Genomic DNA, 26701 nt, shown 5'->3' with positions numbered 1-26701 from the left:
GACCATTATACTGACAAGTTTCATAGTGCAGTGGATGGAGAACAGGTCGTGATGAGTTGGACTCACGGAAATAACGTGGCAAGATTAGCTGCCAGCGGGCCTTCTAGAAGGACTGCACCACGAGGAGATGGTGGGATTGTTCGACTGACAGTATCAAATAGACGGATGGTAACTGCTGAAATAGCGGCAGAGAATAGAAGTAGAGTATCACCGTACACCAATTAAGTTCATAACAGGAAGCTGAATTGATACATCTACTTAACATGCGTAGTTTATAGCTGATATAGCATAGTCTCCGGAGAAAAAGGAATGCAAAATTAACTTATCGATATTAAACAACAAAGAAGCGCTATATGCTCTCTTAGAATAGTATTAATTGTAATCTTTGCCTCGTGGTATAAGTGAAAAGCACGTTTTTTTGTTTCATTGTCTTCTGTGTCTTTTTGGTTCTGGTGTCCTAGCTAACGGACGCATGTAAATCACGGTCTGTAATTAATGCAGTTATCTGTAGCGTTATAAAATTTTTGTTAAATATGTATCCAAATAACTACTGTAGAGTGTGTTTTCGTTAGTAACAAGAAAGTACCTTCCCTATCCATGATTTAGTCACGTAATAATTAAATGTTGCCGTAGCCATTTCGTGTAAGTCCGTTGTTGAAGCGACGCCATTAATGATAAAATGATAAAAAAGGTTTTTAATAGTTATTTAATTCTGAAAGTATTGAAGTGATTAATCTGGAATAAGTACAAAACGGCGGCTTGTAATATTTTCCAAATCAATTTTTAGGCCAGAGGTACAGTTCTATTAAAAAATATTTTCTATATATGTATACGCTGCCATTGCACATAGGCCGCTATACTGGAGCATCAAGCCTCAAAACAAAAAAATTAACATTGTGTTAAATTGGCTTATCGCGTAACATTAAAGAAAGATTTTTTGCAACCATCGTGAGTAAGACAGATGTCTTCACGTTAGAATATGTATGATATTTCTGGCGATAGCGCCCTGAGCAACATTAGTCGTGGCTTTTAACAAACATAAAAGAGAATTTTTAACAAAACATTTCATTCCAAATTTAACAGAATAATTTATTTCATTGACTTTTTCAAAAATCATACTACAGACAACAGAAACTTGCGTAATGTAAAGCTGTGATGTTCAGTGATGAGTTTCGTTTTTGTTTGTGGTGAACAGATCGACTCCACAGTGTCGTGACGACGTGATGAAACACCACAGAAAGCAATGTTTCTCGAATTCTATGATTCTCAAGTCATAGAAATATTTCATGTTGGAGTTATTGAATATATCACGGTTGATACGAAACTTTCTGGCCGGTTAATAACTGTGTTCTAGACCGGAACTCAAACTCGGGACCTTTGCTTTTTATGAGCAACTGCTCCACCGACTGAGATACCCATGCACGATTCACGATCCGCCCTTGCAGATTTACTTCCGCCAGTACTTCGTCTCCTGCGTACCGAAATTCCAGAGAAGTTCTTCTGCGGAACTTGCAGGACTAGCACTCCTGTAAGTAAAGATACTGCTGAGACATGGCTTAGCCACAGCCTGGGGGATATCGCCAGAATGAAATTTTCACTCTTGGGCTGGGTGTGCGCTGCTATGAAACATACTGACAGATTAAAACTGTGTGCCAGGGCCGAGAATCGATCTAAGAACTCGGATGAAGTATTGGCAGAAGAAAAGCTGTGAGGGCGGACCGTGAGTCGTGCTTCGGGAGCTCTGTCGGTAGAATACTCGTCCGCGAAACGCAAAGGTTCAAAGTTTGATTCTCGGTCCAGCACACAGCTTTCATCTGCAAGGAACTTTCATAACAGCGCACACTCCGAAAATGGTTAAAATGGCTCTGAGCACTATGGGATCTAACATCGGAGGTCATCAGTCCCCTAGAACTAAGAACTACTTAAACCTAACTAAACTAAGGACATCACATACATCCATGCCCGAGGTAGGATTGGAACCTGCGACCGTAGCGATAGCGCGGTTCCAGACTGAAGCGCCTAGAACCGCTCGACCACACCGGCCGGCGCACACTCCGATTCAGAGTGAAAATTTCATTCGGGATTTGTTTGATAATTGTTGAAGGAAGGCCGAATGTTCACCAATGAATGGCTAGAATGATATACACTATTTTCATATTCTTCTTAACCATGGTAGCAAATGGCATACTCGAGCAGAACAATGTAAAAGCCGACTCTGCAGTTCACACTACAAACGCCTTGAGGAATGTAGGGATACTTAACTAGTTTCCTTGGTCACGCATAGAGCACCCAAGCCAGCAATATTCGTGGAACGGAACAGTATGTGTTTGAGGCATGACAAGAAATTCCACAAGATATAATTCGGATGCTGTTTGTTTCCAAACCATAACTGACAGAGGAGTTATGTAAACTGAAGGTGAAGTTGGGAGGAAGAAAAGGAAAGTAAAGGAACTAACGATATCAGCTGCACCAGGGCTTTATGCTGAATCAGCGGTGACAAGTTAAAATGTGTGCCAGACTGGGACTCTAACTCTACATCTACATCTACATCTATACTCCGCGAGCCACCTTACGGTGTGTGGCGGAGGGTACTTATTGTACCACTATCTGATCCCCCCTTCCCTGTTCCATTCACGAATTGTGCGTGGGAAGAACGACTGCTTGTAAGTCTCCGTATTTGCTCTAATTTCTCGGATCTTTTCGTTGTGATCATTACGCGAGATATATGTGGGCGGTAGTAATATGTTGCGCATCTCTTCCCGGAATGTGCTCTCTCGTAATTTCGATAATAAACCTCTCCGTATTGCGTAACGCCTTTCTTGAAGTGTCCGCCACTGGAGCTTGTTCAGCATCTCCGTAACGCTCTCGCGCTGACTAAATGTCCCCATGACGAATCGCGCTGCTTTTCGCTGGATCATGTCTATCTCTTCTATTAATCCAACCTGGTAAGGGTCCCATACTGATGAGCAATACTCAAGAATCGGACGAACAAGCGTTTTGTAAGCTACTTCTTTCGTCGATGAGTCACATTTTCTTAGAATTCTTCCTATGAATCTCAACCTGGCGCCTGCTTTTCCCACTATTTGTTTTATGTGATCATTCCACTTCAGATCGCTCCGGATAGTAACTCCTAAGTATTTTACGGTCGTTACCGCTTCCAATGATTTACCACCTATGGCATAGTCGTACTGGAATGGATTTCTGCCCCTATGTATGCGCATTATATTACATTTATCTACGTTTAGGGAAAGCTGCCAGCTGTCGCACCATGCATTAATCCTCTGCAGGTCCTCCTGGAGTACGTACGAGTCTTCTGATGTTGCTACTTTCTTGTAGACAACCGTGTCATCTGCAAATAGCCTCACGGAGCTACCGATGTTGTCAACTAAGTCATTTATGTATATTGTAAACAATAAAGGTCCTATCACGCTTCCCTGCGGTACTCCCGAAATTACCTCTACATCTGCAGATTTTGAACCGTTAAGAATGACATGTTGTGTTCTTTCTTCTAGGAAATCCTGAATCCAATCACAAACCTGGTCCGATATTCCGTAAGCTCGTATTTTTTTCACTAAACGTAAGTGCGGAACCGTATCAAATGCCTTCCTGAAGTCCAGGAATACGGCATCAATCTGCTCGCCAGTGTCTACGGCACTGTGAATTTCTTGGGCAAATAGGGCGAGCTGAGTTTCACATGATCTCTGTTTGCGGAATCCATGTTGGTTATGATGAAGGAGATTTGTATTATCTAAGAACGTCATAATACGAGAACACAAAACATGCTCCATTATTCTACAACAGATTGACGTAAGCGAAATAGGCCTATAATTATTCGCATCTGATTTACGACCCTTCTTGAAAATGGGAACGACCTGCGCTTTCTTCCAGTCGCTAGGTACTTTACGTTCTTCCAGCGATCTACGATAAATTGCTGATAGAAAGGGGGCAAGTTCTTTAGCATAATCACTGTAGAATCTTAAGGGTATCTCGCCTGGTCCGGATGCTTTTCCGCTACTAAGTGATAGCAGTTGTTTTTCAATTCCGATATCGTTTATTTCAATATTTTCCATTTTGGCGTCCGTGCGACGGCTGAAGTCAGGGACCGTGTTACGATTTTCCGCAGTGAAACAGTTTCGGAACACTGAATTCAGTATTTCTGCCTTTCTTCGGTCGTCCTCTGTTTCGGTGCCATCGTGGTCAACGAGTGACTGAATAGGGGATTTAGATCCGCTTACCGATTTTACATATGACCAAAACTTTTTAGGGTTCTTGTTTAGATTGTTTGCCAATGTTTTATGTTCGAATTCGTTGAATGCTTCTCTCATTACGCTCTTTTTCGCTTCGTTCAGCTTTTCCTTATCAGCTATGATTCGACTACTCTTAAACCTATGATGAAGCTTTCTTTGTTTCCGTAGTACCTTTCGTACATGATTGTTATACCACGGTGGATCTTTCCCCTCGCTTTGGACCTTAGTCGGTACGAACTTATCTAAGGCGTACTGGACGATGTTTCTGAATTTTTTCCATTTTTGTTCCACATCCTCTTCCTCAGAAATGAACGTTTGATGGTGGTCACTCAGATATTCTGCGATTTGTGCCCTATCACTCTTGTTAAGCAAATATATTTTCCTTCCTTTCTTGGCATTTCTTATTACACTTGTAGTCATTGATGCAACCACTGACTTATGATCACTGATACCCTCTTCTACATTCACGGAGTCGAAAAGTTCCGGTCTATTTGTTGCTATGAGGTCTAAAACGTTAGCTTCACGAGTTGGTTCTCTAACTATCTGCTCGAAGTAATTCTCGGACAAGGCAGTCAGGATAATGTCACAAGAGTCTCTGTCCCTGGCTCCAGTTCTGATTGTGTGACTATCCCATTCTATACCTGGTAGATTGAAGTCTCCCCCTATTACAATAGTATGATCACGAAACTTCTTCACGACGTTCTGCAGGTTCTCTCTGAGGCGCTCAACTACTACGGTTGCTGATGCAGGTGGCCTATAGAAGCATCCGACTATCACATCTGACCCACCTTTGATACTTAACTTAACCCAGATTATTTCACATTCGCATTCGCTAATAACTTCACTGGATATTATTGAATTCTTTACTGCTATAAATACTCCTCCACCATTGGCGTTTATCCTATCCTTGCGGTATATATTCCATTCTGTGTCTAGGATTTCGTTACTGTTCACTTCCGGTTTTAACCAACTTTCCGTTCCTGATACTATATGTGCACTATTTCCTTCAATAAGAGATACTAATTCAGGAACCTTGCCCTGGATACTCCTGCAGTTTACCAATATTACGTTAACTTTTCCTGTTTTTGGTCTCTGAGGACGAACGTTCTTTATCAACGATGATAATGTCCTCTCTGGTAAGCCGTCAGGTATTTTATCGTTTCGCCCAAGGGGGGGTCCCTCTAACCTAAAAAACCCCCGTGTGCACGCCACACGTACTCTGCTACCCTAGTAGCTGCTTCCGGTGTGTAGTGCACGCCTGACCTGTCTAGGGGGGCCCTACAGTTCTCCACCCAATAACGGAGGTCGATGAATTTGCAACCATTATAGTCGCAGAGTCGTCTGAGCCTCTGGTTTAGACCCTCCACACGGCTCCAAACCAGAGGACCGCGATCGACTCTGGGCACTATGCTGCAGATATTAAGCTCAGCTTGCACTCCGCGTGCGATGCTGGTTGTCTTCACCAAATCAGCCAGCCGCCGGAAGGAACCAAGGATGGCCTCAGAACCCAAGCGGCAGGCGTCATTCGTTCCGACATGTGCTACTATCTGCAGCCGGTCACACCCAGTGCGTTCAATAGCTGCCGGAAGGGCCTCCTCCACATTACGGACGAGACCCCCCGGCAAGCACACCGAGTGCACACTGGCATTCTTCCCCGACCTACCCGCTATTTTCCTAAGGGGCTCCATAACCCGCCTAACGTTGGAGCTCCCTATAACTAATAGGCCCGCCCTCTGTGACTGTCGGGACCTTGCCGGAGAATCGGCCACTGGCCCAACAGGCGAGGCATCCTGTGGTGGCTCGGAAACGATGTCATCACCACTAGGAAGCACCCCGTACCTGTTGGAAAGGGGTAAGGCAGCTGCCACGCGGCCAGATCCCACCTTCGCCTTTCGGCCAGGCACGCGCGAGCCCACCACTGTCCGCCATTCACCCTGGAGTGATGGCTGACCGGTAAGATGCTCACTGCCGGAAGACGCAGCGACATCAGGGGTTCCATGTGATTCCAAGGCCACCGAAGTAGGCATAGGTCTCACCACAGTTGCCCCAACGCCACTACGAGCCGACGCCTGCGCCTCGAGCTCGATGAGCCTAACAGACAAAGCCTCCACCTGCCCCCGAAGAGTGGCCAATTCTCCTTGCGTCCGCTCACAACAACCACAGTCCCTACACATGACTATGTTTACCCTACTCTATACGGTGACAAATTCCCAAGATAATCTTCTGATGAGCTACTCTGATAATCAAGAAACACTCACTGAAATACGAGACGCGAAAACTACGCTAGGTTTTCCCAGAAAAACTATTTAAAAGCTAAGCGCAGCAAATAAGTACAAAAACCCTTTATACAAACAGTACTCGCTGCTGCTGCTGGTGCTCTCGCTCTGGCTGTCACAAGACAACTGCTGATTCAAGTGACTAGTGGCTAACGGCCGCGAAACAAACAAAAGACGGTTTTAGGGCGCTTTCTGTTCTAAACGATCAAGAAAACACTAAGAAATCTAACACGAAAACTACGTAAAGTTTTATCAAGAACTGTTAGTTACTATGCAGAGCAGATAAACACAAATAGAATCCCTTCCTTAGTGGAAGGTCGTAAACAAAATGCAAAATAAACGCTTTATACAAACAGTACTCGCTGCTGCTGGTGCTCTCGCTCTGGCTGTCACAAGACAACTGCTGATTCAAGTGACTAGTGGCTAACGGCCGCGAAACAAACAAAAGACGGTTTTAGGGCGCTTTCTGTTCTAAACGATCAAGAAAACACTAAGAAATCTAACACGAAAACTACGTAAAGTTTTATCAAGAACTGTTAGTTACTATGCAGAGCAGATAAACACAAATAGAATCCCTTCCTTAGTGGAAGGTCGTAAACAAAATGCAAAATAAACGCTTTATACAAACAGTACTCGCTGCTGCTGGTGCTCTCGCTCTGGCTGTCACAAGACAACTCGGCTTCTCCTTTTACTAGGCAAAAGCATTATCCATTGCGCCACCTGGACGTAGTGTTTACAGCAAATGCGAGGACTATCCTGATACGCACCCCGCGAGGTGAACACTCCCGCCTAGCGCCCCGTATCCGCAGTCCTTGTCCATTCGTTCCTAGGTCACTAGTTTTAGATTCCCGCTGGAGGTCGAACGTAAATGTGCATTCTCGCTTAACGTTATGGATTCATGGCCGATCGAGGTGAATCAGTTACATGAATGATTGGTGTATGTTCTTTCCGACATGGTGAAAGGACAGACATCATCATTCATATAATAGAAGAGTGTATTTGTGCACGTGGAATTCTGATCGTATAGAGTACTCATGTCACTGAGGGCTTCTGTTCCAAATAGAATAAGAGTTTAATCAATCATTACCCGTTCTGTGATGAATATACTTACAAGGATTTACCGGGTGATCAAAAAGTCAATATAAATTTGAAAACTTAATAAACCACGGAATAATGTAGATAGAGAGGTAAAAATTGACTTACGTGCTTGGAATGACATGGGGTTTTATTAGAACCAAAAAAAAATAACAAAGTTCACAAAATGCACGACGGATAGCGCTGGACAGCAAAACGTCAGTGACTGCTACCCTGACGGGTGAGAGGTACCCCGATATGTTACAGAATCGCATTATCCCCAGCCTGGCTGATAAACACCTGCTGGAACGTACGATGTTTATGCAGGATGGCGCTCCATCCCATATTGCTAAACGTGTAAAGATGTCTTGCGCGCGTCGTTTGGTGATGATCGTGTGCTCAGCCGCCACTTTCGTCATGCTTGGCCTCCCAGGTCCCCAGACCTCAGTCCGTGCGATTATTGGCTTTGGGGTTACCTGAAGTCGCAAGTGTATCGTGATCGACCGACATCCCTAGTAATGCCGAAAGACAACATCCGACGCCAATGCCTCACCATAACTCCGGACATGCTTTACAGTGCTGTTCACAACATTATTCCTCGACTACAGCTATTGTCGAGGAATGATGGTGGACATATTGAGCATTTCGTGAAAAGAACATCTTTCTTTGTCTTGCTTTGTTATGCTAATTATTGCTATTCTGATCAGATGAAGCGCCATCTGTCGGACATTTTTTGGACTTTTGTATTTTTTTGGTTCTAATGAAACCGCATGTCATTCCAAGCGTGTGTGTCATTTTGTACCTCTCTATCTACTTATTCAGTGATTTATTCAGTTTTCAAATTTGTACTGACTTTTTGATCACCAGGTATAAATACGACGATTGTGCTTCAAAGTGCAGCACTGTCACTTTCCGTCAGCGTACACTGCCAAAGTGATTGGCGCAGTACCTTTGATTTTGACCCAGTTTGGGCCGTCCGCGCGTGTACGCGCTACACGTGTTCTTCTGGTGGGGACCCGTGGCTGTAATGTGTGGACACGCGCGGGCGCTCCGGTCCCGCCTGTGGAAGGGGCGGCAGGCAGCAGCCACTCGACTCGACTCGGCGGCGGCGCACCTGTTGACTGAGCATTAAGCTGGTTGTAGCTGTTGACAAGGCACTTCACGTGCATTTGGCGGCGGAACACAGGCGGCCGCGCGAAGGACGGCCGGGAGGAGTCGAGGCAGCCAGGGGACAGCGGGACGGCGAGAAGAGGCCGCGCGACGCACCGGCTGCTCCACGAGCACTCGCTGCTGCCGGTGCTCGCGACGAACTGACCGCGAAATTCAGGTCAAGCCAGATTTTAGACGTCAGTCGAACACATATGCCCGCCAGAGTTTCATCACTGTTGAAATTTAGAATAAATATACCACCTTAAGACTATCATAAAGAAACTGAAAATGGTGAAAAGACACTTGGTGACAGGTATCAATACAATTCCAGTGCCATTTCTTGGATTGGAGAGAGTCAGACAAGACCTAGACATAGGCAACAGAAAGAAAAGTCCCAATACGCACCATTGGAGATACACTCCAAACGAAGAAAAAAGGAAATAAAAGACGCACCACGAATGAATTATACTATCTTGGCGAGCAGGGTCTCCGGACCTCTAACCAACTGAGAAGGTTTGGAGCATTAAGCGTAGGGCCTTCCATCCAGCTTGGGATTTTGAAGATCTAAAGCGTCAATTGGACAAATTTTGGCACGATATTTCTCAAGGGGACATCGAACATCTCTGTCAGTGAATGTCAACCAGAAAAACTGTTTCCATAAGGGACGGAGGTGGGCCAGCGCGTTTCTGACTTGCTCAATTTGTCAAGCTCTTCCTCTTGAATTAGTCATCCAATTTTTCTGACATTTTAATCATTTGTTTGTCTATACATATACATCATCACGCTTTCGGACGATTCCTGTACCAAAGAGATAAAAATCAACAGAATCTGGTTAAAACAATAGTGGTGAACGTCTTGAACTGTTACAGCGTGTGCAAACGGAGAGCGTGGAAGCATCCGCCGAATGCGTAGGGTGCGTTATACAGACAGTGTGCACGATGATTTTGTATTTTGCTGGTGTATTAGAAGTAAGGATATTTTTCAAAAAAGTGAAAGAATATCTGGTTAAAAAGACGTGGAATTGAGTAAACGTCGTGGAGTATGTGCCAGAGGTGCAGCAGCAGTGACAGGAAATATAGCTTGATTTAATGTTAGAGTTAAATCTACAAGCAATGGTTCCACTGATTTTACTCATTGCATGATTCATCGAGAAGCTTAAGCGATTAGAAAAATTTCTGCAGACAAGAAGCTACGTTGAAATGCAGTTTAAAATTATGAGTCTGAGTAAAAGTAATGCTCTTAACAGTAGTGTGTTCACAGTCTCCGGTGATAAAATGGAATCGAATTTCATCACATTTTTTCTCCACACACAAGTGCAAGAGCTGTCAAACGCATGAACTCTGAAACGACTGTTAGAGTTAAAAATGAAGTGAAATAGTTATTTGGTACACTTGTCTGGCTTGAGGAATCGTACAATATCCACATTTATGGGATATTCAGGTGTAGCAATCGCCAGATTTTGGACTGAAAGAAAACGTGACGGGAGGTATGATCGTTATCAAGGTTCCGGTTGACCACGTCTGACCGCCCAAGTGACAATCACAAAACTGTGCAAGGAAGGAAGGAAGGAAGGACGATTGCGTTTAAGGTGCCGTTGACATCGAGGTCATTAGAGATGGAGCACAGATTCAGATTGTGTCAAAGATGGCGAAGGAAATCAGCCATGACCCTGCAAAGGAACTATCTCGGCATTTGCTTGGAACGATTTAAGGAAATCACGGAAAACCTAAATTTGGGCGGCCGGACGCGGGTTAGAACCATCGTCCTACCGAATACGAATCCCGTGTCCTAACCACTGCTCCACCTCTCTCGGTCGTACTGAACACCAGACATATCGTAACCCCTTCACATCTAGGCACGTTATTTGAGAACATGTAATGGACTCAATGTAGCTTCTAGCGTAGGCAACCGTTAACAAACCAACACAAACTGCTGCCTTTTGTTGTCCCATGATAGCGTGTATTGTTGATGAATAGGATAGCATTGTGTACATACCCCAGATGATCTTTGTCGACGCGTGTCGCAAGTATGGCTGCGGTCTGGAGAGAGGTTCCAGCCATTCAATATTTAGTAGAAGAGTCCCAATGCTAATCCTGGTGGTCCTGTATGACTGGCTACTAGTGACTGAGGGAACTCTACCAGCACACTGGTACACCTCAGACACGCTGCATCCAACTTGTGTTACCCCTCATGCGACAGTTTTTTGGTGCCATTTTTCAACAGGACAAAGCTCGTCCACATATCGCACGTTCTCTATGAATAGTAGGGTCGTAACACTTATGGGACAGTCTACATAGTTGCCAGGTTTCCTCAATGTCCCCTATGATGCTATCGATGACATCATGCAGCATTGTCGGATACCCCCTTCCCCCTACTCTTCCACCCACCACTCTCACGCAGGACAAATGCCTCACATTTAAATTGATGGGAAATTAAAAAAACTGGCAGGAAATTCAAAATAGTTAGTAATTTCCCCCCATCCTTCAGATGTCACTGTGGAAGTGTGGCCGTTATCCTAAATGTAGAATGGAGAGAAATTTAACAAACCCAAGATGAGACATCGTTCTGTTAATGTGAAATTCAAAGATCCAAGTTGATGATGCAAGATGGCGGCCTGGACATACTAGGACAGTCTATATGATATCACAACCCAAGGTGCCGACCTAAAATGGCGACGTGGGCATACTAGGACTGTCTGCTTGGTTGTTAGATTCCCTCCAGTCCTATGACGTCAGAATCCAAGATGGTGTTCCAAGGTGGCAGTCTTGGTCTACTAGGACAGTCTATATGGTGTCATAATCCAAACTGACGGTCTAACGTTGTGTACATGGTAATACTAGGACAGGCATTATGCCTTTCGGAAGTCAAAATGTTTGCATAAGGTGTATAATTGAGAATACTAGAACAGTCTATATAGTTGCCAGGCCACTCACGTCCAAGATGGTGTACCTAGAGATACTAGGACACTGAGTCTGCTTATGATCATTACTTCATACAATATGTAACTTTTATATCTACGTGCATCATGTTGTCCATGATACCTGATGGTGACAGTGTCCGAAATGAATAATATTTGATTAATAAAATCAGCATGCATCTAGTCAATAACTTTTCCTCAGTGACCTTTTCTGAATTTTGGAGACTGCAGAACGTAGGACAGCTCGAATGGTTGTCGAAATTTGTGGGCTTCCCCTTCCGCCCTCCAAGCCCTACAATGTCAGATTTCAAGATGGTGGACTTGGTGGATACAGGCACAGTTTTCATTGTTGATAGATCACTTGCCACAATTATGGAATCTTGGTCTATGTATATATTGGTGGGAAATTTAAAAATCACTGATTTTCCCTACTCTTATGACCTTACAGTTCAGAGTCCACTTGTCTTAAATTTAAGTTCAGTTGTGTTACCTTTATAAAATTCTCCCAACCTGACATCCACTCTCAATCCCATGTCCCTGCCCACACCCAAATACCCCAGCCCCACCACAAATAGTTCCTCAAATGTATACAAATCAATGTCAGCGCTCCTCAGACCAACGCAGTACGATGTGAGTCTCATGCCATAGTCAATTATGAGGGTGCTTGTGCAGTAAATTACGTTACAATAGTCTATAGGGTTGAGTGGTCGATGTGGTACAGCTGGTAGAGAACCAGTGATTGTTGTACTAGTGCATTCATTCTATTGATGCAGACACTTGGTAACAAAGAGAAGCGGTAAGATACCAACAACAGATTCATACTATAATTTAAGATTTGTTCCCGACTGTATGTAGCAGTTACCGTAGTAGCAGCACCGGTAGATTCATACCATAGGTTCTCATCTAGCTGTACCAAACAACCACACACTTTTTTGATGGATGACACTGTTATTCTGCAACTACTGTTGAATTTCACTGTAAGTATGCCTTGGTGTAATGAAAATTTGGTACTTATGTAGACAAAACGTTAAACTCCCATCATCCTTCCTATAAACAGAAAGTGATCTGATGACTAGGCGAACATTTCATTTTTAAGTCATTCCTTACATACTATATAAATGTTTTACTTTCTACATAAGACATCTAACACTTCCAGTGAATTTCTAAATGGTGACAGTGGAGGAACCTAGAGGTGTGAGTAATATACGAACAGTTTTCATGTTCATTTTCGATTGTTGGAGTAGTGGGAATTTTCATGCTTCCATAGGATTTATGAGCCATTTTCTGACAAATGTTAATATGATTAATTAAACAAGGATGCTTGTGCAGGAGGTCATTTACTGGTCACAATAGGATGTGTCAAGAGATGTATTGTGAAATGACCATAAATACAGATTTAGAGAAATTCTATAAACTTACTAGATAGTTGGATATTGAAATACGAAATATTTACAACTGTTCAGAAACATAGAGTTATTGAAGATCATTTGGAACTTTTGATTTTGTGAAAACTTCTCTGAAATAATTTTGATAGTGTTTTTGATGATGTATGAATGTTTTATACGAACCAGGAATATGGCAAGATATTGAACTATTCATGTTCTACACAGTGGAGACTACGTAACTCTTCATGCTATTTGTCTCCATGTTACAGCAAAATTATAGGAAGTAGTATGTATGCTACAGTGTAATGGTAACAAACTAGCTTTGCTACAGTGCAATTAGTGAAATTGTAACACTTTGCCCCGAGTTACAGTGTTCTATGTTACAGTGAAACTGTAACAAATTAACCAATATTATTGAAAAATTGTGACAAAATGTCACATGTTGGCGCAAAAATTGTAACAAAACATTACATGATACAGCAAAAACTGTAACATATTCTCCAATACATCAATATTTTACAGCAAAATTCACTAAACATCTACAAGCAGTAGAGTTTCACGAGAACTTTGGGGCGGAACGCAGACCCTAAACGACAAATCAGTACATGTACTGCATCACTCACATGCCAGTCATGCTGATATAGAGTCTATTGATAGACGCAATGTTGTAACTTAAGCAACGTTTGGTGCTGTTACCAAAGACCTCATAGATCCAATAGTTTTATGCTACTGAGATTTTCTCTGAATTCTTGTGATGTAATGGCTGTAGGAGCTATTTATAGCTTGCTCACAGAATACCACAGCTGGTGCAGATGTTTGCTTATCAGATCTTATTTGTTCACTTGGCTTTTCCTGTAGTGTCACACTGAAAGTAAGTATCGAACCTTAAGTATAGACCCCAAGATGACCATGAAGTTTAAAATCCAAGATGGCTTCCTATGGCACCACAATCCAAGAAGGTAACCCAAGACATCATCGGTGATATCAGAATCAAAACTGGCGATCCAATATCGCGGGCCTAAGGGTATAAGTGCAGTCCTAACTAGTTGTTCCAAATTCTGTAGTGCTGCAGTCACTTACTCCCACCAATCTTCCATACCACCCACGCGTCAGGTGAGCTCAGCAGAGATATTCAGTTCACCCTAGTCAAAGGTTGATCATCATGAAACGTCATCAGAGATCAGACACATCCAGACAGACGAAACTGACATTCACACTCTACTGTAAGTATTAAGCAGCTCTCATTGATAATGATAATTGTAATTATTATTATTTATTGGTGTATTTGTAACTATTTTCATAGTTCTCAATTATTATTTCACCCTCATTGCAATGGTTTCCTGAGGAACTGGATCAGAAATAAAACTCAGCACACAGACAGGCTCCCTGAAGCAGTACCTTATGTAATGGTGCAGGGCACAGAATTGTTTATAGACTTCAAATTTCCTGTATATCGAGTTTCCTATACATCCAACATTTGCATCAATCTTCGAACCACCAGCACCACTTTGTGTATCTGATACATTGGGACGCAACTCAAGTCAGCATGCAGAACTGTTTTCAGGCTCTGAGTTTTCATTATCACCAACATCTGCACAATTCATCAAAGCGCCAGCATTACATAGTGCACCTATGAATGTGGTGTTAATCTCTGCAATGTATCGGCTGAATGCGAGTGACGGTGAATGTGTTGTTACAGGCTTGGCAACACGTTGAGCGTTCAGTGTCGTAATAGTTTTTGGAAATCAGTTGTTTAGCGACATGAAAGTAGTGATATCGAACTAGCAATTGTACTGATTATATCATAATTCGCCACATATAATTGTAATTTGGTTTATACTTTGTTTAAGTAATAAGATGCAATTGCTGCTATGTATATAAGCAGCGATGGCAGCTGTTTAAGAATCGTGAATACTGAAGATCATGTTGGGCACCACACCTGACAAATTTTAATTATTAATGGAAACCATATCAGCAGTACAATTACAAATTTATTGCGGTACAGCCAGTTTCATTTTTAGAACATCTTCAAGTTACCTCCAGTTAAACAAAGCAGGAAATTAGGCTAAAGCTAAGGCATCTTAAGACACAGAATAAGTTGACAACAGTCTTATACTAAATCATGTCTGAATTGTGCTTAAGTTGTGATATAAACGGCCCAGTTGCCTCATGTAGTGTTGAAGACTGACTCCAGTGATCATATACATTCTGCTGACCTCCTGGCGGAAGTATGGCGAGCAGCCAGGGCGTGCTGCGCACAGTAAACTGTCCAGACAGAACCACTCCACCAGAGCAGTAAATATGAAAAATTGTACTCGACCTCTGTCGAGTGCAATAGTCGATTGCATGATCACAATTGGTAAATGTAATGACAAAACCTTAAGCGCAAATTTGGCTGTGAAGAGTTAAAACCACTATATAGTTCATCAGAACTATTGAAAAATAGATAAATATAACTTCAAAACAGAGTTATGCACAACAAGAAGGGAATAGTGGACAGTGCTTACACCATTCTGTATCGTCATTTGATACATCAAACAGGTAGTTAATGGTTCAAAAAAATGGCTCTCAGCGCTATGGGACTTAACTTCTGAGGTCATCAGTCCGCTAGAACGTAGAACTACTTAAACCTAACTCACCTAAGGACATCACACACATACATGCCCGAGGCAGGATTCGAACTTGCCACCGTAGCGGTCGTGCGGTTCCCAGACTGTAGTGCCCAGAACCGCTTGGCCACTCCGGTTGGAGATAGTGAATAATGGTAAAATACAGCTGCAGAGTAGGTGTATAAAATATAGCAGGCACCATAACTGAGATCACATAGAACGATCATAAGTCATGAAAAGTGTAGTTAAAAGGGACGTACTGTCGGAAATTTCGGAAATTTGTGGTAAGGTGCTATGGGACCAAACTTCTGAGGTCATTGGTCCCTAGGCTTACACACTACTTAACGTAACTTAAACTAACGTAAGCTAAGGACAACACAGACCCGTGTCCGAGGGAGGACTCGAACCTGCGATGGGAGGAGCCGCACGAACCATGGCCAGGAGCCCAAGACCGCGCGGCCGTCCCGCGTGGCGGACATATTGTCACTGAAATTCTAAAAGAGCTAAAGCAACCAAACACGAAGCTTTCGTCATGTGGTGCTAATAAAATTGTAGGTGAGGTGTGATAAACTATCTACAATTATTTATAATGGAAGAGAACACATACCAGTTGATACACATAGCTGTATCGTCATTAAGTTGATAAAACCAGACGACTTATTATACGGTCGAGTATGAAATAATTACATAAATCATTACAGAACCAGTAATTATGATTATACAAAGTGATCATTACTATAGAATAAAAGCAGCCACAACAGACAATGTGTTGTCATTGAACATACAAGAGAATTAAAGAAAAATTTACTAGATAGTTCTTGTGTGTTGCTAAAAATTACTTTGTTAAATTTACTGCACATCCGCAAAATCAAAAGACAAATGTCAACGCAAGCAGTGAGTAACGGACTGCATGGACGATTATGAAGTAAATACATACAACATACCAAAAGACAGTAATTGTGCTCACTCAGTGATAATGCACAACAAATAAAAGCGATTACTAGAAATCTAGTTGCCATTGAATACGTGCAAGGCTAAAGTACTAAACTGGATATAGTCGGTCGTGTGTTGACAATTAAAACCTAGCTGTGTTAAACTTGCTATTAATGGCACAAATACATAACTGATACAAAATCACTACACAACTAACCAAAGAAATGAAAAACATGTATGAACAACAGTTAAAACACTGTTATGATGCACAACATCATGGGAACTGGTGACAGTGTTCACAGCAAACTGTGTCGTCATTTGACACGTATGGCAATAAGGGAGTAATTATAAAATACGTTTGCAAAGTAATTATATAAAGTACATCAGGAAAGATAATTACGATCTCACAGAACGGTCATAAGTTATGAATAACGTAGATACAAAAGACACATCGTCATTGAAAATTATGGAAGAGCTACCAAACTGGTGGTTTCCGCTGCGTGTAGCTAATAAAATTACAAGATGGCAGTGTTCAACTTACTACGGCTACTCACGATGGAAGATAATATATTCGTCTGTATCGTCGCTAGCCCGATAAAGCCATACAACATTTTATACGATCGACTGTGAAATAATTACACTCAATGTAACAGAACCAATAATTGTGATCATACAAAATGATTATGACTAAAGTTGCACCCACGTTGGACAGATGAATCAGAGAGTAACTGCTTACACAAATAACTGTAAAGTACTTGTATGTAACACAAGAGAAAACCATAAATTTGCTCACACACAGTGAATAAAAGCGATAAGAAAGAAGCTGATGTGTTGGCGGTGGTCAGAGCTCTTGCAGGAGTCAGGTGACGTCTTTTAGCTTGTTGGTACCACGTCACAGTTACTTGACTGTCAGCAGTGCCTTGGAACCATTGGCTGCAGTGGTGCTGCAGGTGGCCTCGGACCCCGGCAGCACGGAGCTGGGTGGACCCCCATTTGTTCCTCGGACCATGAGAGGAAGAAAGATCCAGTAACATTGAGAGGCACCCACTTGCCTTTCTCATACTGTGGCATCAAGCAGTCAGGCCTGCAAGATGAGTGGTTTGCCAAGCGAGTGGAATCTTCCTTTATTTATCGAGCAACATGAATTCTCGTATCTTACTATTTAGTTACAAATTATCCTCCTGTATGAATAATACGCAACGGAAACACGCATCTGACTATCAGTGATTTATAGAACTCTGACTGTACACTACGCACTGGCAATACCACATTTACCTTTTGTCTTTGATTTAACGGCTTTTATATAAATTCGGGACATTACAATAACATACAATTTAATGAAAAAAGGCCACCAATCTCTTTCTTTTCACTATTTGATTTATTCCTAAACACACAAATTCTACAACCTACAACAAAATCACATGAGAAATTCCGCCCAGTGGGCATGGCTTTACGTTAGTGAATCTCTATACTATGGTCTCGTAATCTATTTACCGCAACAGTGCACTCCCTGGATCGGATGGTGGATCTTTTATTATACCTCACACTTCGCCTCTCACAATAATCCTCACGAAACTTTCCTCCAGATCGAGCGATACAGAAGGAACAGGCATACCCACAAATCTTTCGAAACTACCTTGCTACTCCCATGCAAAACACACATACTCAAATTACAAGACATACACAACACAACAATATGAAATATTACACAAAGAACGGTTACAACTTCATCACTTTCCGCTTTCCCACTTCAATCAATATTTATCCCAGTTTCACACGACACTGCCCCACTTTGTAATTCTACTTTCCTACTGTGAACTCTGGAGATAAACGCACGTCTTCCTGTGCAATGCAAGCCAAGTGGCGTTGCTGGAAAAACGGCCGACTCACCTTGATTCTCTCTCAGAGTTTAAATTTAGCGTCACACGGAATGATATTTCTTAAATACTTCAACTTATGATACACACGCTATTTCTTAAATATTTCAGCTTATTGTACACACGCTATTAATTCTTAGATATTTCAGCTTATTGTACACACGCTATTAATTCTTAAATATTTCAGCTTAAGCTCACGGAAGTATCTCAACTTATAACTACACGTGGGCTCTTTGTGACCGTTGGTTTACTACAATCCCCTTAAAATTACCTGCCTCACTTTGTAATTTTCCCCACAAAAGGTCCTGTGAAAGAGAAATTATTAATTCTAACTACTCTTAAATATTCCACATCCATACCATGCCTCCACTCTTTCATTACGGAGCACAACAAAAAAAACAGGTCTTTACAGCAGAAGGTTCAGCGGCAGAGTACCTGAAACATGGCCGTATTCCGATTCTCTCGCACCTCTCTCGAAGTGGGAGAAGCACCCTGCTACCTTATTGGTCAGCCACATTTCAGACGCTCAAAGCTCTGGTAACTTCCATCTCTTTGGTCTCACCAAAGGTAGCCAAAGGATCGACTCAAAGATGATCATATATTCCGATTCACCATCTGTGGTTAGCAGACGACCATACATTCATTCCTTTCACAGATCTCACCAAACTGGATGTAGGGATTTATTTTGAGGGAGTGCACATGTGATCAATTAAATAAATAAATTGTCATTCTTTCCCACACTGGTATCCGGCTTCGCTGTATTAATTGAAATTGAGTTACTTTTACACAAAAAATGTGTTGTTCTGACAAGAATTTCGTACCTATTTTCAGTGTTGGGCGGTACTGTACCCTTTCACCACCGGCTACCCATGCAGAAAAAAATGGCACGGTACTATCCTTGCAATGCGAGGGTAGTTCCGAACATTTTTTTTAAGAAAACTGTATTAGAACAAACGTAGCAAATCATCAAAGTAACCAGGAGGAGACCTTAGCCCCTGGTGACCTCAAATTGACGACCAAATGTTGTTACTTTACCAAATTGGCAGTTGTTGCATTATTGTACTCTCCACAATCCGGAGTAACGTACACATACTAATTTACAACAATCTACATGACAAATAAAACATCACATCATAGAAATGAAAAAATAATCTTGAGATAAAATTTTGCTTTAGTTACTGGGATCTTCGTTATTTTTATGAGTAATCCAAATTTCAATAGTTCTAAAACAAATAAAAAATACTTTCTCTGTTGTCACACATATGGACGACAAGAACTTGCATTTCGACTAGCCTTCGTTACACTTTAATGTGAAATGTCACCACTGTGATAATAAAAATAAGTGGCTTCAGTCAAAACACCAAAAAGATTATTACTATGGACGACATCAAAATACATCAGTTAATTCCGATATTTGTTGTGCAATGCAAACTCTTGTCCCCTGTGACAATCATACTGATCAATGCTACATGAACCGCTACGTTAGTATTACGCCACTGGCTTATAATTAGAGCATCATTGTACTAAATATTCTAATAAACATGCTACGTGAACTTGATAACCCAGAACAGACAAAAAACAAACACTAACTATTCTGAACACAAATGTTGATGAAATACAATTACACTTGCTGTCCCTTCAGGAATGAAACACATAAAAAAAACATTTACACAATTACAAATACATTATTCCCTATCTTGCGAGTCACACGGAAACCTTTCATTCTGTGATTTTCTTGGGGTCAAAAAGTTGCTGATAGTTTTCCTAGAAACACTGTCTCGGTGTCAAAGCTCTCCCATGGTTACCCGGACGAAAGTCTTTAAGTCACTCAAATCGGCATTTTGAACACGCACCGAACAGTAAACTGTATCTCACATTAAACACAAATGTCATAGTCACTGCCAGAGTACCATCCACACGAATCTGTTCGTCCAAAAAAATGGCCCTACAACTACTATTACCCACGGTTCTGTCCTTTCAGTTCATGGTGTAATTAAAAGTCGTAAGTTTCAACAAACAGCACTTATTCCCGCACCACTTCAAGAAATGTCTCCTACTACAGACGCAAATGTCAATGTCCCACTCTAGTTTCTTGCCTTCATACAATAATTGTTCACCAAACGACAACTGTCCTCTAAGTATACCAAGTGTCCCACATGCAATTCACAAAGCACACTTAACAAGTCACTGCCAAAAGTTTATGGATCCCACCATTCAGTGGTCAAGACAAAACAAAACGATCGTCCTGTCTGCTAAAGACAAAATCTTTTCCACCACTCACAACGTGGAAACACCAGTCCTTCACTTTCCACATTATGGAAAGTCGCAGTCATCTTGTTTCACGGCTCCACAGTCCAGTACTAGTTATTAGCTGCTGGTAAAAAAAATGCTCGCCGGGCTCTGCCGCGCCTCGTCCATTCTGCAGTAGCGCCGCTGCGCGCGCCGTTGAGCAGAAGAAACCACCCGCTGTTGCCTCCGCGGGATACCTTCCCCAGTCGTAAGGGTGGCGGAACTCATGAATGGCCAGTGGTACCTGCGTGTCGCCCCAGGCCGTTGACCTGCTGTAGCGGGCGCGTGGAGTGTACCCCGTCCGACAGTGGAGTGGGGAGTGCCGCGGCTCTGTCGCCTGTCGCCATGGCATCGTCAGCTCGGCCCGCTAGCGGTATGGGCGTTACGACACCCAATCAGTTAGCCTTCCGTGCATCTCGCAACATTACAGACAAAAGGAAATTCTTACATTAAATTTATACACCCTAGTTTTCTACACATACAACATCAACATTTATCTCTTTTCTATAGACAGCCCACACTCGTTCTATTCATTGTACCTGTCGTCCCTCATACAAAACATGAAAGTGTAAAAAAAAAACAAAAGGAATAATAAACAATCTATACAGCTCATAATTACAACATCAAATAGTAGGCTACTCTAACATCCTATCACAGTGAAAGTATTAGAAACTTTATCCTAAAACTACAATATACAATGAACTTTTGTGCTTGTGACACACTGAAATTAATACCCCTTGAAAGTGTTCTAACAAAAAAATAAGAATAATCTACATAGCTCACAATTACCTACCACAGGTTATTAAATATTAAACTACTTTAACATCCTAACACAACAAACATTTTTAGAAACTGATGACTCTAAATCTACAACATACAATGCACCTTTGTGCTTGTGACAGATTGAAATTAATACCACTTGAAAGTGTTCTAACAAAAAAAATAAGAAATAATCTATACAGCTCACAATTACCTAACACAGGTTATTAAATATTAAACTACTTTAACATCCTAAGACAATAAACATTTTAGAAACTGGTGACTCTAAATCTACAACATACAATGCACCTTTGTGCTTGTGACAGACTGAAATTAGTATCTTTCTATATATTTTACCTTTTTATTATATATAACAACATTTCTAGGACATGTATGAACCATCCACATGATGTCAGATCCTGACCTGCCATCGAGGTTCATCCCAATCAAACAATACATAATAATGTTGTAGTTACAGAACGGTAGCATCCCCTTTACAGGAGTGTGCGCATTGATCACACTACTCTACGACTCTCACTCACCAGACATCACATTTTCCTTCTCATTCAATCCATTAATACACTAACAGAATAGGTCTAGAAGTCAGTTAACCTTAACACCACCACACTCACGACAACATACCATACCTTTGCTCCCTTATACTTATAACACCACCACATAACACATGAAGCTGTTCCGGAGATAGCTTTCCAGTCTCCGAATTCGTCCTTTCACTCTGGCACCTCTCTCCATCGGCTTACCTCCGCATTCACTTCATGCTAAATATCAACTTAGAATTGCGACATTTCATCTAAGAAACAAAAATACACAAATTATTCAACCTGCAAAATAACTGTACACATTCTTGGTACCGTTTTGATTAGTTATCCTGGTACCAGGCTTCAACAACAACAACAATAAATATTATTTTTGCCAAATCGCAAATGTTATGCTAAGAATTAGATCTTACACTTATATTACATCTTACGTCAGTGTTCCACAACGTTCACCATCTGGATCTCATACTCCCTTTATGTCCTTTCACATTGTGCAGTTGTCCTCATCTCTTCATTCGTATTTCGGCTCTCCGTCCGTCCATTACTCCATCATTTCCTGGTCTTCCTTCGCCATTCGCATCAATCTCTATTGCAGCATACACAGGTCTCTCTGTAACATACATCTAAGACATCTCCACATTATTCAATTCTACTCACCTTTATTTACCACTGTTTCATCACGTCGAATCTCTATCTATTAATCACACTGCTTCACGTCGCTTCTTCCCTTACCTATCACCTTTATCCACTACTATTTATCACGTCGCTTCTCTATCTACCATCTTTATTCCCTCATAAATCATCACGTCGTTTCTGCTTGATCCTTATTCATACGACAAAAAATACGTACATACACCACTCTGTCGACTCCTGTTCATGACTCATTTGACCAGTCTATTCCGTCATACTTCCTGACATCCCGCCTGAAAATTCTTATGTTCGATTTGACCCTGCACAACGTTACACACTACAAATAAATACACTGACTATACCATTAATTGCCTACTTTAGATCTATCCTTAACTTTTCCATAATTTGATGTTAGAAATGTGATGAAGCCCACGAGATTGTTTTCCCTTGATCGTCTCAATCAGTACAGCATTTTCATGGACAATCCGCCTCACTCTGAATGGTCCACTATACACAGTAAAGAATTTGCTAGTTAGGAATCTAAGTTTACATGAAAATTAAAAGTGTGCAGAGAATATACAAGCTGGGAGAAATGGGACAGCCCAAGTGTTAGAAACTTTGGTGCTAGTGGCCTCTTTCCCTAACACCAGATTCCGAACAACCATACACAGCACCTCATTATAACTGTCACCACGACAATGGCATACAATGGATCAGATGGCATCTAATTTAAAAACTTCGATCACATTACTGATGTTACCTGTAACAGCAGTATAAACGTACCCTATTCCATACACATCACAATGTTTACTTTTTTACATTACGTGTTAAGTACCTGCAATAGTAAAATCGCAGTAATTATACTGGACTCCTTGGCATTATTACATAACATTTTAGCAACTGGTTTCTTTGAAGAAACAGTTCTTTTACTTTACAGTTCGAAATAAAAATTTGCAAATTTTGCTCTGAGAGACCAGCCTAACAGATGCCATTACTGGTGGTTTATTCTCTGATCAGAAGTATGGTATTTGCACTCCTACATATCAGTAGAGTATGTCCGCTACATAGACAATTTTCAGTGCCAGCCGCATGTGTTTTTAAGGCAAGATGCTAAGGGCTGATATGTTGGATTTGTTTCTCCTATCCATCAATCTATTACGACAAGAAAGAAATACCAGGATTCCATGCCCTCCTGTCATTCTGATAGTTTCTGCCGTTCCTGTCCTCGACTCTGTCTGACCTATGAGTCGTGTCTCCGTTCACGATATTGCTCTCATTACCCAGTTCCTGTAATAAGTGCTGAAATGACGCAGAATCGTTCAAGCCTCTGCCTGCTATCACTATATCTCTGCGCAATCTCACTGGCAACTTCGTTATACAGATCCTAATGAGCTCCCCAGTTTCGTATGGCACATCCAAATACCTGTTTCGTCTCAGCATTTCCTGATAACACGACACTGGATCTCTTATACCACCTTCGTTACAATTTGGCATCATCAATATGCTTTGCTTAACCTGGTCCTGCTTACTTTTCGACCAGAATTCATTTAAAAATTTGTCACAAAACATCTTGTAGCTACTACAGTCTTTAATAACTTCCTGCATTTTCGCTCTAGCCTCGTCCCTCAAATGGTTACACACAAACTTCATTTTTAGGAGCGGTCCCCACGATGAAGGTAATGAATCTTGAAATTGAGACAGCCACAGGCATGGATGTTGGTAATTATCAGGATCCGGAAAACAAGTGTACGTTTGTACCGACACGAAGTGTCTCCTACATTCTTCTTCCGCATTTATGTTTTCCGACCTTGGGCTATACCCAGTTGGGTTTGCCACCTGTTTTATCCGACACAACCGTTCTTGTAACTCTCTGAGTTCGTCATCCTCTTTCTGTCTATTTTCGATTTTTGAATTTATCTCACTCTCCCTCCGCAGTCTACCTGGTGGTGTTTCACCTTCGCTTCTGCACGCTAATTGCAACTGTGCTAGTTCTTCCCTATGTTTCCTATTTGTTTCCAATTGTGCCTCTTTAAACTGTAATAGTGATTGTATCTCCTCCTGGTCGGCATAAACCTTTCGCTGCGTACTGTCAGAGCCTGTTTCGCCTCTTATACTGATCTTTTCTACATCTGCGCTAATCGTATTCATTCTGACCACTACCTCCGCAACTTCATCCCTGTGTTTATTTAGCGCCATTTCCTGCCGTGTGACTTGAGCTTCCACGCTGTCTAATGCCCCTTGTTTATCTGCCAGTAAGTCCCCCACTATCTCTTTGATTCGCTCATCCGGCCACACGCCCCTATGTTCTGTAATATCGCTTTCTATTGCACTTATTCGTACCTCCAAATTATTGGCTTTTTCTTTCACAGCATCACATTCTTGCTGCACCGCATCCAGATTCTTCTCCCCCTCATCTAACCGATTATTAACTGCGGACAGACGCTCATCGATAACTGTGTGTAGCTTCCTCATTGCCTCTTTATTTCCCTTATCAATTGCCTCCAATCTTTCCTTATTTGCTTCCAATCTCTCCTTAGTCTCCCTATCCATTGCTTCCAATCTCTCCTTAGCCTCCCTATCTCTCTCCTTATTCTCCCTATCTCTCTCCTTATTATCTCTATTGATTGCTTCTAATCTTTCGTTAGTTGCTTCAAATCTTTCCTTAGTCTCCCTACTCATCGCTTGTAAAAACTGCAGTATCACATCGTTATTTCCTACTTTCGACGCGCTCACCTCGTTCGCCTGAGAAACCGTAGCTTCGCTAAGGGTAGCTGCACTTTCACCGCACACCTGGCCTAGTTTCGGCTCGCCCGCGTCGTCGGGAAAAGCCCGCGTTTGTGGACAAAGCCCGCCGCATAAAGGTTCCCCTTGCAGCGGTCCACTGAACAATACAGCCCCTTCGGAGCGTTTGTCTTTCTCGCTCATTAACCCATGGTCAACAGCTACTTCCTGCTGCACTGCTACGTCCACCCCAGAATCGCTATTCTCCATGGTGGCTACACTTTTCGACTGCGACCTAGTTACTACGGACATTACGCAAAAAAAAATTATGAAACGATCTTCCAGCCTTGTGTGATATAGCAATTAATTACATAAAATAAAATAAAAGATCCTCACCAATCCAGAAAGAATTTGCAAACAGAAAAAATTTTACTTCTTAGCGCTATCACAATACATTCCATAAAAAAAATCTTAACAGCAAACCCTAACAACAAAATATCCTAACAAAAACGATCCTGGCAAAGGAATCCTGGCAACAAATTAAATATCCTGGTAACAAAATTATCGTGGCAAAAAACGGAATCCTGGCAGGGTCGAAATTATGAGAGGCACCCACTTGCCTTTCTCATACTGTGGCATCAAGCAGTCAGGCCTGCAAAATGAGTGGTTTGCCAAGCGAGTGGAATCTTCCTTTATTTATCGAGCAACATGAATTCTCGTATCTTACTATTTAGTTACAAATTATCCTCCTGTATGAATAATACGCAACGGAAACACGCATCTGACTATCAGTGATTTATAGAACTCTGACTGTACACTACGCACTGGCAATACCACATTTACCTTTTGTCTTTGATTTAACGGCTTTTATATAAATTCGGGACATTACAATAACATACAATTTAATGAAAAAAGGCCACCAATCTCTTTCTTTTCACTATTTGATTTATTCCTAAACACACAAATTCTACAACCTACAACAAAATCACATGAGAAATTCCGCCCAGTGGGCATGGCTTTACGTTAGTGAATCTCTATACTATGGTCTCGTAATCTATTTACCGCAACAGTGCACTCCCTGGATCGGATGGTGGATCTTTTATTATACCTCACACTTCGCCTCTCACAATAATCCTCACGAAACTTTCCTCCAGATCGAGCGATACAGAAGGAACAGGCATACCCACAAATCTTTCGAAACTACCTTGCTACTCCCATGCAAAACACACATACTCAAATTACAAGACATACACAACACAACAATATGAAATATTACAC

The 26701-nt window shown here is 41.8% G+C and overlaps 1 protein-coding gene across 1 annotated transcript in view; it reads right to left on the bottom strand.

Moving 5' to 3' along the window:
- Nucleotides 1-26701, bottom strand: part of LOC124622887 (vegetative cell wall protein gp1-like) — a 70632-nt gene that overhangs the window by 22195 nt on the left and 21736 nt on the right. The window contains exon 3 of the mRNA XM_047148713.1: nt 8658-8907. Within this exon, the coding sequence (XP_047004669.1) occupies nt 8658-8907 (250 nt within the window). The remainder of the gene's footprint in view (nt 1-8657; nt 8908-26701) is intronic.

This window comes from Schistocerca americana, chromosome 1 (assembly GCF_021461395.2).
Source record: "Schistocerca americana isolate TAMUIC-IGC-003095 chromosome 1, iqSchAmer2.1, whole genome shotgun sequence".
NCBI lineage: Eukaryota > Metazoa > Arthropoda > Insecta > Orthoptera > Acrididae > Schistocerca > Schistocerca americana.
The sequence above is the reverse complement of the archived record's forward strand: the minus strand, read 5'-3'. Positions and strand labels throughout refer to the sequence as shown.